Source organism: Mixophyes fleayi, chromosome 4 (genome assembly GCF_038048845.1).
Source record: "Mixophyes fleayi isolate aMixFle1 chromosome 4, aMixFle1.hap1, whole genome shotgun sequence".
NCBI classification, from domain to species: domain Eukaryota; kingdom Metazoa; phylum Chordata; class Amphibia; order Anura; family Limnodynastidae; genus Mixophyes; species Mixophyes fleayi.
The window spans coordinates 13,400,156-13,413,762 of record NC_134405.1 but is presented as its reverse complement, the minus strand read 5'-3'; the positions used below and the strand labels follow the sequence as shown (position 1 = coordinate 13,413,762).

The 13,607-nt window shown below is 41.5% G+C and overlaps 1 protein-coding gene across 1 annotated transcript in view; it reads left to right on the top strand.

Moving 5' to 3' along the window:
- Window positions 1-563: 563 nt before the first annotated feature.
- LOC142151045 (uncharacterized) overlaps window positions 564-13,607 on the top strand; it is a 58,487-nt gene continuing 45,443 nt past the window's right edge. The window contains exons 1-3 of the mRNA XM_075206322.1: window positions 564-641; window positions 9,196-9,274; window positions 9,393-9,490. Coding sequence (XP_075062423.1) covers window positions 615-641; window positions 9,196-9,274; window positions 9,393-9,490 — 204 coding nt within the window. The 5' untranslated portion in view covers window positions 564-614. The remainder of the gene's footprint in view (window positions 642-9,195; window positions 9,275-9,392; window positions 9,491-13,607) is intronic.

The following is a 13,607-nucleotide window of genomic DNA, read 5'->3' as shown; positions in this document are numbered from 1 at the left end:
GGTATATGATATATAATAGTGTATTATATGGTATATAATAGTGTATTATATAGTATATAAAATAAAGTACAGTACAGATATATACACAATGTATATGTGGGAAATACCATGTATATATTATAATATATAATAGGAACACTGCTCATATATCATACATTACATAGAAGAAGAATATCCTGTGTACATGACTGTACTATGTGCTATATATATATATATATATATAGTGTAACAGAGTTGGATAAAGTTTGCTATATAACAAATGACAATACGTTTCCTCAGTGTAGAAGATCAGCGGCCATTTTCTTGTAGTACTAATAATAATTATCAGCCAGTGTAGAAATACATTGATTTAAATCTGTAGGAGAGAGCAGAGAACACGTCTTATAGTTAGCAGATACTATGTCTGACTTGGGGCAACGTAATCACTAGAGTCAACGTCTTATAATCACTAGAGTCAATTTATTATACTCTATTAGTGTCATCACTTCAGATGAGCGGCAGCCATTTTGTTTTAGTCTCCAGACACCAAAACTTGTTTCACATCATTTCCCAGCTAACACCGGGTGACGCTGCGGAGGGGGCGTGGTCACAGTCTCCAGACGCCATTTTGGAACATGGTGGAAAATGTGAAATATTCGCAGGTAATTTATTATATTATGTTACTATTATATAGAGGAGAGGGGTCTGTACAGTGATATGAGGGGGAAGAAGACAGATCCCAGCACACACTGTGTATTATATCCATATTATATTATGTTATTATTATATAGAGGAGAGGGGTCTGTACAGTGATATATGAGGAGGAATAAGACATCTCCCAGCACACACTGTGTATTATATACATATTATATTATGTTATTAATATATAGAGGAGAGGGGTCTGTACAGTGATATATGAGGAGGAATAAGACAGATCCCAGCACACACTGTGTATTATATCCATATTATATTATATTATTATTATATAGAGGAGAGGGGTCTGTACAGTGATATATGAGGAGGAATAAGGCCGCTCCCAGCACACACTGTGTATTATATCCATATTATATAATGTTATGTTATTATATAGAGGGGAGGGGTCTGTACAGTGATATACGAGGAGGAATAAGACAGCTCCCAGCACACACTGTGTATTATATACATATTATATTATGTTATTATTATATAGAGGAGAGGGGTCTGTACAGTGATATATGAGGAGGAATAAGACAGATCCCAGCACACACTGGTTATTATATCCATATTATATTATTATTATATAGAGGAGAGGAGTCTGTACAGTGATATATGAGGAGGAATAAGACAGCTCCCAGCACATACTGTGTATTATATCCATATTATATTATGTTATTATTATATAGAGGAGAGGGGTCTGTACAGTGATATATGAGGAGGAATAAGACAGCTCCCAGCACACACTGTGTATTATATCCATATTATATTATGTTATTATTATATAGAGGAGAGATTCTGTACAGTGATATATGAGGAGGAATAAAACAGGTCCAAGCACACACTATTATATGTGAGATTATTTAGTATAGGTGAATGCCGGTGTGGCTAGATCACTTATAAATAACTTATTTGTGGCTGGATCATGTAGACATAATTTATTGTAGAGATGTTTCAATCAGAGGTGCAGGCACCAATGTGTAATTGCAAAAGCACTTATCGTGTTACATTGAGATGTGCTATGTAGGGAAATGACTTGTTTGGGGTTTTGTAACTTTTCTTTGGGAATTCTCAAGTTAGCAATAGAGAGGCGAAAATGTGTATTCTGCAACTGTCTGAAGAAAAGACCCCATGTTAATCTCATTTTAATTAGAACTTTTGATGTGTGAGTGTCCAAAACACCTGAAGGCACAGGAAGGTTTAATTAGACTTGTTGTTAGATTTGAGCTGTCCCTAAAACAGGATGCAGGAAATCACAGCAAGGTTTAGGAACTCACAGATTGACTTTTATAAGTTAAATTGTATTTGATGCAAAATTAGATTACATCCTGAGATCTGAATGAAATATTGTAGTCTGTGCGGAGTCATCTGATCAAGGGTCTGGCTTACCCCCTGCCAACACTAGTCTTTAAGCTGTATAAAAATGGAGCCCTTGTACACTGAAATGTATCATTCTTGTACAATCTATTCTTCTGAAAAGATCTCTAGTATCACAAATTGGTGTGTGAACTGTCCTCATTAGGACTATTTGAGCTAATAAACCATCTTTTGCTTCAAAGACCTGCTTGAAAATCTCCATGCTGAAATTCCTGTGACCTACAGATTAGACCCAACTTTAATCCGTTCCCGGCTGTTCTGAGGTTTGGACTCAGCTTTCTGGTACCACCGCTCTGCTCTGCTCTCCGCTACCCAGCAGCTCTGGCCAGTGTGATAGGCCAGGGGGGATCCATCCATAGCAACCTTGATCCATAGTAAGAGGTAAGGGGGTATCAGCCCAGGTACACCAGCAACGGGGTACACTAGCAATGCCAGTTACCCAGAAGGAACCCGGTTCTGGATGCTAGTAAGAAGTCCAGTGGTGTCATCATTTGTAAGCCCCTCCTACTGCAGTTAGAGGACACATTTGGTATAAAGAAAGGGAACGGTGGCAAAATAAGCCCAGCCGGTTCCCAGCAGCAAAAGACAGGGTGGCATAGACGGTCCATCCTGTCACTGATTTCTGGTGGCAAGCGGTGGGATAACCCTAGGCGGCTTTGTGTGCGCCAGTCAGGAGAGTCGAGTTATTCACGAGAGCAATAACTGCTGCCAGGAGAATGCACAGGATGTCTAAGTACAGTAAAATGTCCAAAGTGGACCTCGAGATACTGTGCCAAGTAAAGAAGATAGACCTTCCTTATACAGCGAAAAGGAGCGAAATGAGACAGGCACTGAAGGCTTGGGATGAGCAGTACAGGTCAACAGATGAGGATACAGACAGTGACCAGGAGGAGACAGTAACGCCAAACCTTAGCGGCACCTGCAGTAACATCCCAGAAGATAGCACCTGTTCCCAGTAACAGTCCCCTCCCACAGAGTGAACTAGTGGCGGAATGTTCAACAGCGTGATGAGGGTAACTTTTCTGTATTAATGCAGTAGCTGGAGTCCCTGGGAGACGAAACAACTGAGGCAGAGCGGTTGCTTATCATCAAGTTGTGGGGCAATCGGTGGGCACCGCCTCCTGCAGCAGCCCGTGAACAGGCATCTGCTGCGCCCAAAGTGGGCTCTCTCCACTTTACCAAATTTGATGATAATGTTGGAGATTTTGATGGACGTTAGCAGGTATTCGAAATGTCTTGTAGCCTCCATGACTTGCCCAAATAGGAGTGGGTAAAGTATCTGGTTCCCACTCTACAAGGTCGTGCAGGGGAAGCTTATCACGGAGTGGCCCCCGAGAACTGTGCAGACTATGTCATGACAAAACGGTCCCTGAAACGCTATGTTATTACCCCTAAGACCTACCGGCAGAGGTTTCGGAACTTAGCTAAAAGCACCCATATCAGCCATGAGGAGTTTCGCAACCAGTTGCGGCAGTTGGCGATAAGGTGGATTCATGGATCTGACGTCATGTCTTGGGAAGTGGACTTAATTTGCAGAGAGCAGTTTCACCGCCGGTGCGAATCGAAGGTGAAAGAGTGGGTATTGGACCGTAGCCCAGCAACCCTGGAACAAGCGGACCAGTTGGCGGATCAGTATGTGACTGTCAGGCCACAGTGGCAGAAGCGCCAGGTTAACAGCCAACCCCAACGGACTGTATAATCAGGGGGTCACCCCTCTTCTACTCACCCCCACAAGCAAGTACCTCACCCTTCGTGTACCACTTGCTAACCACCGCCGCTCCCTGTCCCTGGGGGTTATCAGAGACCATCGGAGCCCAGGCTGGAGAGGAAGTGCTACAACTGTGGGAAAACTGGTCAACTGCGGATGGACTGTCCCACAGCCCCAGCACCCCAGACTCGTGCCCCTAATCTGACTCCTGGGGCACGACTGACTTGCTAAGCTGGCGAAGGTGAGCCATTAGAGACTGATTCCACCCCTGCCAGCTCAATGGAGTGTGGTGTGTCTGAAGGTGACTCAGCGGAGAGAATCACCTCTGTGTCCAAAAGACCACCCAAAAACGTGGAGGACCCTGCAGCCAGTCCAAGTGGGACCCCCTGCAGGGAGAAGGACTTAGAGACTCGGGGGAATCCATGAGCCCCCATCTTATTGATCCTGCTGCAGTATTGTAGGGTCGCATTGCCAAAGTTACTGTGGCAGATGGATTGGAGATGGAAGTGCCTGTAGCAAGGCTGTATCTGGACTGGTCCTTTCTTTATGATGTTGTCTCTTGCCAACCTGATCTTATGGGGGTGCCCGGTGATGCTCCTGTCCCTAGCAGTATGCCAGTTCCAACGATGGTTATACAGTACCACAGTGACCGCCCTTTGACTGACCCTAGTAACCCCAACATAGACCCCCCTGCAGCGTATCCTGACTCAGATGATAGTGAGAGCCGCAGTTGATAGTTCAGGGCAACTCGGTTCTTTTATCCCTGACTGGAAGAAATGAGGCGCCAGACTGGCGGAAGCTTTCCAACGATGGAGGTGGGGAGTGTGGCCTGGCGTAAAGGGTTGTTGTACCGTTTAGCTAGGAAAGTAGATGGGGATAGACCAGTCCAGGAACAAGTTCAATTGGTGGTACCACGGGGCTTTTGCACGCAACTCATGTCAGTTGCCCACAAAATCCCTATGGCGGGACACCAGGGAAGAGACCGAACACTGAAGCGCCTGACATAGATCTTTTTCTGGCCGGGAATGTCAGATGACGTCCAGGCCTACTGTAAGTCTTATGATGTGTGTCAGCGTCTTGGGCACCCCAGTGCTCGTGCTCCCCTCAGGTCCTTGCCAATAGTTGGGGAGCCTTTTCAGCGAGTGGCTTTGGACATAGTGTATCCTCTACCTGTGCCCAGTAGATCAGGGAAGAGGTACATCCTCACCGTGGTGGACTACGCTACCCGGTATCCAGAGGCTGTAGCTCTGTCCTCCATAACTGCGGAAAAGGTAGCGGATGCGCTGCAAAGAGTATTCAGCAGAGTACGGTTCCCTAGTGAGATCCTAACCGATCAAGGAAGACAGTTCATGAGTGAACTGGTCCAGTGTCTCTGGTCGGAGTTCGGCAACTCCGTACTACCCCCTACCATCCTCAGACTAACGGACTGTGCGCGGTTTAATGGCACTCTGAAGCACATGCTACGGGCATTTGTAACTTCGGAGGGGGGGACTGGGAATGGTACCTGTCGCACCTCATGTTTGCTTATCAGAGGGTGCCGCAGGAGTCTACTGGTTTCTCCCCTTTTGAACTACTCTATGGCTGCAGAGTCCTTGGACCTCTTGACCTGTTCTGGGAGTCTTGGGAAGGAGAGCTACCCACCTAGGATGTCTCTGTGGTGGAGTATGTGTTGAAGCTCAGAGATCGGTTAGAGAATCTCATGGGGCTCACGCAGGCTAACCTAGCATAAGCGCAGGCAAAACAGAAGACTTGGTATGATCAGGGCACCCGTGACAGAGTGTTGAGGTGGGGCAGAAGGTCCTTGTTCTGATGCCCACGCACCAGAGCAAGCTCCAGGTTGCCTGGGCTGGACCGTACACAGTCTCAAAACGCCTAAGTGACATCACCTACGTGGTGTCACTTGATAGTGAATGGTAGGTGGCAGCTGACCTACCACGTAAATATGTTGAAGGCATACCACGAGCGTGTGGGGTTGATAGCAGCGGTTTGCTGCTTACCGACTGAAGAACTAGGAAGTGATCCACTACCTGACCTCCTCGTGGATGCCAGATTTGCAAAGGGCCACAGCACTGCCTCAAGCTACATGCTCTTGCAGGCACTCAGACTGTTGCACTGGAGCTTTGCACTTCAAATGACTTTGACATAATTCACAAGCAAGGAAAGGCTCACAGCAATGGGGATGGACTGTCTCAGCAGGAAGAGCCGGATCCTCTGGGTCACCTCCGATAACCCTAAGAGACTGCGGCACCAGGAACCAATTTGTGGGGACATGGCACACTGGTTGCACGCATGGACAAGGGGGGGAGGAGTATGTCTGGATCACTAAATAAATTACTTATTTGTGGCTGGATCATGTAGAAATAATTTATTCTAGAAATGTATTTCAATCAGAGGTGCAGGCACCAATGTATAATTGCAAAAGCACTTATCGTGTTACATTGGATTGTGTTTTCTAGGGAAATGACTTGTTTGGGGTTTGGTAACTTTTCTTTGGGAATTCTCAAGTTAGCAATAGAGTGGAGGAAATGTATATTCTGCAACTGTGTGATGAAAGGACCCATGATAATCTCATGTTAATTAGATGTTTTGATGTGTGAGTGTCCAAAACACCTCAAGACACAGGAAGGTTTAATTAGACTTGTTGTTAGTTTTCCTCTGTCCCTAAAACTGGATGCAGGAAATCACAGCAAGGTTTAGGAACTCACAGATTGACTTTTGTAAATTAAATTGTATTAGATGCAAGATTAGATTGCATCCTGAGATCTGCATGAAATATTGTAGTCTGTGGATCTTTTGAAAATGTGCCTGTCGGTAATGAATACACTTGTGCTCTAACAAGGAGATATGGAAAGCATGCACTGTATGTCCATAGTTTCATCGAAGTGTCCAGAAATTAGTGTATTTTCACAGCTAGTGATGAGGAATACGGTCTGTATTCTACTAAACCTTCTACTGGCTTAACACAGTGAGTTTGTTATGTCTGTGGCAGGGAAGATATTCCTTCCCATCTCCCATTCATCATGGCACCAATCAATCTGCTCCCTACTATTAAATAGGATTTTAACATGTTGAACTTTTTTCATGGCAACTTGGTAGAATTATTTGGCACTGCTAATTACTGTTCCTCCAAGGCATGTCCTCCATACAGCTCTTTTAATTGTGCCACGAATTCCATCAACCACATCCTTCCATGACTTGTGGAAAAGAATTGCCAAGAAACTGTGACCTCAATCTCTTCTCTTCAGACCAGTAATAGTGTAAGACAGGAACCTTTGTTTAGACTGATGCTGAACCATCACTGAAACACATGATCTATCTGAGGTCTGGTTTTTCTTCTTCTTTCAAGTCGCTAGAATGGTGCACAAATAAATGTGAACTGAATATTATGTTCAATGTCATCACTAGTTATTGTAAATCCTTATCCTTGCTCTTTACCCTTCCAGACATATGAAGTGAATAGGGTAACTAGTTCATTAGCCCACTTTGAATGTCATGTTGTTATTGAACTTTGTAATTTTCTGCAAAATTCATTTGCACAACAGCTCTGTCTGCTGAAGATGAAGCTTTTGACTCTTCAAATAACTTATTCTGTTTATGTTTAATACATGTGTGATCACAAATGAGGTATCTGTGATGGCAGCAAGCTGTAGCACTCACAAAGTGAATCCTCTTTCTTATGTTTGCTCAATTTTGTATTGATGTTTTCCCATTGGTAGAAATCGATATCTGAAGAGCCCAGATACCCGACATAGGGTAATGCTGTTTAAAGAATGAAAGGCTTGTACATGTGCTACATTCACTAAGCAGACATTGTTCATTTTCTTGGTCACAAACAACAGTAGTCAAGAATTCACTAAAATACACTGGAATGTTTCTGAAATGTTTCTTTAATATACAGTATATAGTAATAGTATGTAATATATACATAAACAAATTGAGGCAGTTTACCAAGAAGAAACACATGAGGAGGATGCAAATCATAACATTTTGAAAGACTAGTTATTTCTCCGTTTTCTTCAAGGAACAACTTCTATCCCTCACAGACATTATCAAATATTTCTTCCTTGGTGGTTTTACAGCTATGAATAATAATCCTGTCTTTCATTCTTGGAGCTTGCCATGAAATATCAGATCTGTCAGAAACACTGATTATACTGTTTATCAGAACTTGAGGTGTCAGAGCTTCGGGATGAAGGGACGACCACCGGGGTTTTCAGTTGGATGTCATTTTTCCTAACTAACTCTGAAACAACTTGATGCCGTTTTCTGGGACTGACCGGTAGTGCTCTTTTGGCACTTTGCTCAATGTAGAAGGGGATTTGTACACATTTAGAATTTCTACTTTCTCAGTTGTCCAGTTTCCTTAAGGCTCGCTCTATACTTCTCCTGTGCTTCTTTAGTTGTTAAGTTAGTCTGTTGTTCTCCTTCTTAAAGTCATTTAACCTCTATACATTCCTGTGATCTTTTAGTTTTTCCCTGTAATGTCTTTTGTTCTATCTATGTTATCTATGTGACTGAGATCAGCTGTGTATAAATGGATTAAGATCAACTTCCTGTTCAGTAAAGCAACCAAAATACTTCAATATACATGAGTCATACAAAATGTGTCCATTACTACAATATGGTGAATCCATTACCAGAAATTACAGCCTAAAAAATATCTTTTGGCCACTTCCTCTTATAAATGACTTTGCATTTAGAAACCTTAATATAAAAGTTAATTTCAAGGTAATATGCACGGTGGCCAAGTGGTTAGCACTTCTGCCTCACAGTGCTGGGGTCATGAGTTCAATTCCCGACCATGCCCTTATCTGTGTGGAGTTTGTATGTACTCCCTGTGTTTGCGTGGGTTTCCTCCGGGTGCTCCAGTTTCCTCCCACACTCCAAAAACATACTGCTAGGTTAATTGGCTGCTATCAAATTGACCCTAGCCTGTCTGTGTGTGTTAGGGAATTTAGACTGTAAGCTCCAATGGGGCAGGGACTGATGTGATGAGTTCTCTGTACAGCACTGCGGAATTAGTGGCGCTATATAAATAAATGGTGATGATGATAATGAAAATGTGAGTGAATAATAAAACATTTGTACCAGAATCTCTTTTACTGTTGTATGTATTATCTAACCATCAAAGCAAAATACGTAGCTGCTAATTCACCTCTTTTCCATTATATTAACCTTAATATTGAGGTCTGGTTTTAATTTGTGCAAACACATATATTTTTATTGCTTGATATGCAAATAAATAAAAGCCTGCCCATATATATACATTTTTTATTTCAGTGAACATATGAACACTATGTGGGGTGCGAGCAATAATAAGCGTTACTTCTGTAAATCTATATCCATGTTTTTATGGAATTGCCCTAATAACTGTATCAGTGTGTGTGTGTCAGGTTTCTATATGGTGTCCGCATATTACTGTCTATTTCTCCATGCAGGAGAGGGAGAATTTAGAAGGAATCCAGGGTCTGTACAAGGACGTGATGATGGAGAATCACAGGATGCTCACATCACTGGGTAAGAGATGACTTTCATTTATTGTAAAGGACAGAGCAGTTTTGAGGGCACCTAGATACACACATTATCTAATTATCATCTATCTACAATGTATTCAGTCACTGTGTGTCTTCTACAGATGGTTCCAGTAACAGAGATACCCCAGAGAGATGTCACCATTTTCATTATTTGCAAAAATGTACTGAGGAAAATCACAGTATCCAACAGGAATATCAGGTAGATGGAATTGAGGGTCTTACCAGATACCAAAGTGTCTTCTTACTATATGAGCTGTGCAGCAGCTCTGGGGGTCTTATACACTGATAGTCTTATGTTTAATCTCAATTCATGAAATTCAACATGAGGTTTTTTTTATTTTTTGTGGGTTATATAGGGTGATGACCTGACTATTATTAAGGTAGAAGTTACAAAGGGAGAAGAAGAGACGTATGTGAAAGGTGAACAACAGTGTAAAGAGGAGGAAATCCCCACAGATATCAGCACAGGTGAGTAAGAAACACCTTTTACAGAAGAGATGTAATCTCTTATTCTACTCCCTTTTCTGTTAGTACAAACTAATGAGGAAAACGTATCTGCCCAGTGAGGGAGTCAGGAGCCATCAGCTACTATTAAACTCTTGTTCTCCTCGCATCATATTGTGTGCTACCAGCCGAGAGATCTGATCAGTCTCCTCCTCACACTCTCTGGTGATACTCAAACAGGACGTTACTATAGTGATTGATTCGCAGTCAGTAGGATGAGACCCTGTGTGACATTACCCATGATCCTCCCTGTGCACTACCACATGTGACATTACCCATTATCTTCCTTGTGTAATAATGCCTAAATGTTTGATTCTCATTATGTGTATTGCTAATACTGCAATACTACAGCATATAGCAGGTAATCCCCTCTCCCTAAGATCACACACAGCCCATCACAGCAGATACTTCACATGAACTGCACCTTCCCACACCCAGAACTATAATCTCTCACCAGTCATTGCACAATATCCTCCCCTCCAATCTCTGTTCTTGGATTCTCTGTACTGTTGCTCGTCTTCTACTGATCTGATTTCCCTTATGCTGTTGCCCATCTTTGCCCTGTTCCATTTTCCTACTCTGTACTTACGCTCTCCTTCACTCTGTGCCCTCATCATTCTGTGTCGCTTTTTATACATTCTTCTATTGCTCTTCTTTGTCTGCAACGATGTTTCAGCCTAAATTATTAGCATCACTCTGTCAGCAGAGCTTTGCTACCTGTGGTTCACCAAAGGAAGACATAGAGGCTGCTTCAATGTTTTACTTTGCTACCTATGCTTCCACATGGAGAACTTCCAGTAATGTAAGCACAATGATAGGATGTGCTGCTAATTTAGCCCAGGTCTACTCTACTTCCAAGGCTGCAGTGTGTATGAGGGCAGTGTCACTGGATAATGATGCTTCCTGTCCTATGATGTTGGCTGTGCAGTGTGTATGATTGGGAAATAATACTCACCAACGTCAGCATTTTGGTTGAGGTTGTTCATTGTGGTTGTGCAATCTGCCTGTCACTGTGGCTGGGTCTATGTGATGGGCTTGGTAATGGGGTTGTATTAAAGTGTTCTTAATTTGCAATTTGAAATTAAACAACTGAACATCCTTAATAATAATAACATTTTAGTTAATTATATTTTGTCCCTCAATGTAAAGACAAGGAGTAAATGTAATTCTAGCTATCATTTTCTACACTGCGCTAGATACATGATAGCCATATGTAAGATGTCTATCTCTACTTTTTTTTCCCGACAGGTGGACACAAGAGCAGGAATACCTCAGAGGGACATCTATTTTTTTCTCCGGAATTTAAAATAAAGCATGAAAACATACAAGATTCTCCAGTAGAAACCTGCAATAACCGAAATATACATCTAGTACTTCACAATGCAGATATATCATCTGATCCCTCTAATATAGAGGAATGTTCTACAGATAACTCAGATATTTCTACACATAGTACAGTTCATGGAGGTGATAAAATATTTTCTTGTTCAGAGTTTAACAAATGTACACGGAAATCAACTCTTTCTATACATAAGAGAATTCACACAGGTGAGAAGCCATTTTCATGTTCTGAGTGTGGGAAATGTTTTAAAGATAAATCATATCTTGTTGCACATCAGAGAAGTCACACAGGTGAGAAACCATTCCCATGTACTGAGTGTGGGAAAAGTTTTACACAAAAGTCAAATCTTCTTACACATCTGAGATGTCACACAGGTGAGAAACCATTTCCATGTTCTGAGTGTGGGAAAAGTTTTACACATAAATCACATCTTATTAGACATCTGAGAACTCACACAGGTGAGAAACCATTTTCATGTTCTGAGTGTGGGAAATGTTTTTTACAAAAGTGGAGTTTTGTTGCACATCAGAAAACTCACACAGGTGAGCAACCATTTTCATGTTCTGAGTGTGGGAAATGTTTTTTACAAAAGTGGAGTTTTGTTGCACATCAGAAAACTCACACAGGTGAGCAACCATTTTCATGTTCTGAGTGTGGGAAAGGTTTTACACAAAAATCACATTTTGTTGCACATCAGAGAATTCACACAGGTGAGAAACCATTCCCATGTTCTGAGTGTGGGAAAAGTTTTACACAAAAATCAAGTCTTCTTACACATCAGAGATGTCACACAGGTGAAAAACCATATTCATGTCCTGAGTGTGGGAAAAGTTTTACACATGTATCAAATCTTCTTACACATCAGAGAAGTCACACAGATGAGCAACCGTTTCCATGTTCTGAGTGTGGGAAATGGTTTGGACGAAAATCATGTCTTATTACACATAAGAAGATTCACACAGGTGAAAAACCATATTCATGTTCTGAGTGTGGGAAAAGTTTTACACATAAATCAAATCTTCTTACACACCTTAGAACTCACACAGGTGAGCAACCGTTTCCATGTTCTGAGTGTGGGAAATGGTTTACACGAAAATCATGTCTTCTTTCACATAAGATGATTCACACAGGTGAGAAACCATTTCCATGTTCTGAGTGTGGGAAAGCTTTTACACATAAATCATATCTTATTCGACATCTGAGAACTCACACAGGTGAGTTTTACAAATAAATCAGATTTTGTTGGACATTGGAGAATTTATACAAGAGAAAAGTGTTGTTCATTTTAGTAATGTAGGTTAAAAACAAAACCAGGCCTAAATACATTTCCAGAGTGTATACTTAAATGTATATTGACAACTGTGTTATGGAGGGCAATTCAATGATTCAGTCACATAATATATTAAAATGTAAATTAATTGCCGTCCACAGACAGGTGGAATGTGTGTAATGAATATAATACTGCTGGAATAGATCGCTCATGTGTGGAACTTATTTAATTTTCCTTATTCTTTTATATAGCGGTCACTCTGCCCAGTAATAATAGGGCTACATTTTCCTAAGTAATATATAATCCCGGCGATGGGCAGGTGGGATCCGGGATATTATTACATTATGTTTGTTCATACTCTGTTGTATTATGTTTATGCTGTGACATTGTTTATGCAATTATTTCTGTAATATCTGTTACTATCTCGCTGGGCATCATTTACAAAGACGCAAATAAGGCCCACAGTGCAAATGCAGTTTTGTGACACCATGTTGCTGCTCTTGTACCAACACATCCATTTCTACAGTTACATGTGTGGCTTGGTAGTTCAGGTTGTGTCTGCAGGGTACTCCTTATAGCAGGAGCTAAGCACTTCTGGCCATAACTTGCTGAATGTGTTCTCTCTCATGCGCCTTGTGTTGCTCTCACATGTGAAAATGAGATTTTGTCCTGCAAGGCGATATATTTAAAGGAAGTTTAAAGGGTGAAGTGTGTGTCTTTATAGGACCTTCCAGGGTCTTTGCACTTTACACATACTTAGAGATGCCCTAGAATTTTAATGTGACCCCTTTTGTACCATCCATGCTCACTGAATATAGAAAAGAACCTTTATATGGACAGTCATAAACAGAAATGTGACACAAAGTAAATACCGTCCCAATGTCCCCTCACTCCATCAACGAGGGATGAATGAGCAGTATGTTTGAAGAAAACAAAGGAAATGTTGACACTGAATTGAAATAGTAAGCAGAATTTATTTTCTCCATGTGCAGTTACATCTTAGCTACCAAAAGCAGAACATGGTTTTACTATACTTCTATGTATGCACTAGGCCAATAAATAAGTGTATTTGTGTATAATTAAATGCTCTGTGAAGTTGCATTTTTCAGTTACTTAACTAGCTTTACAATACTAACTGTAGCATGGTTTGTCTAAAAACTACAGCTTAACACACAAGGAGGGAGAAATTTAGTAGACCGC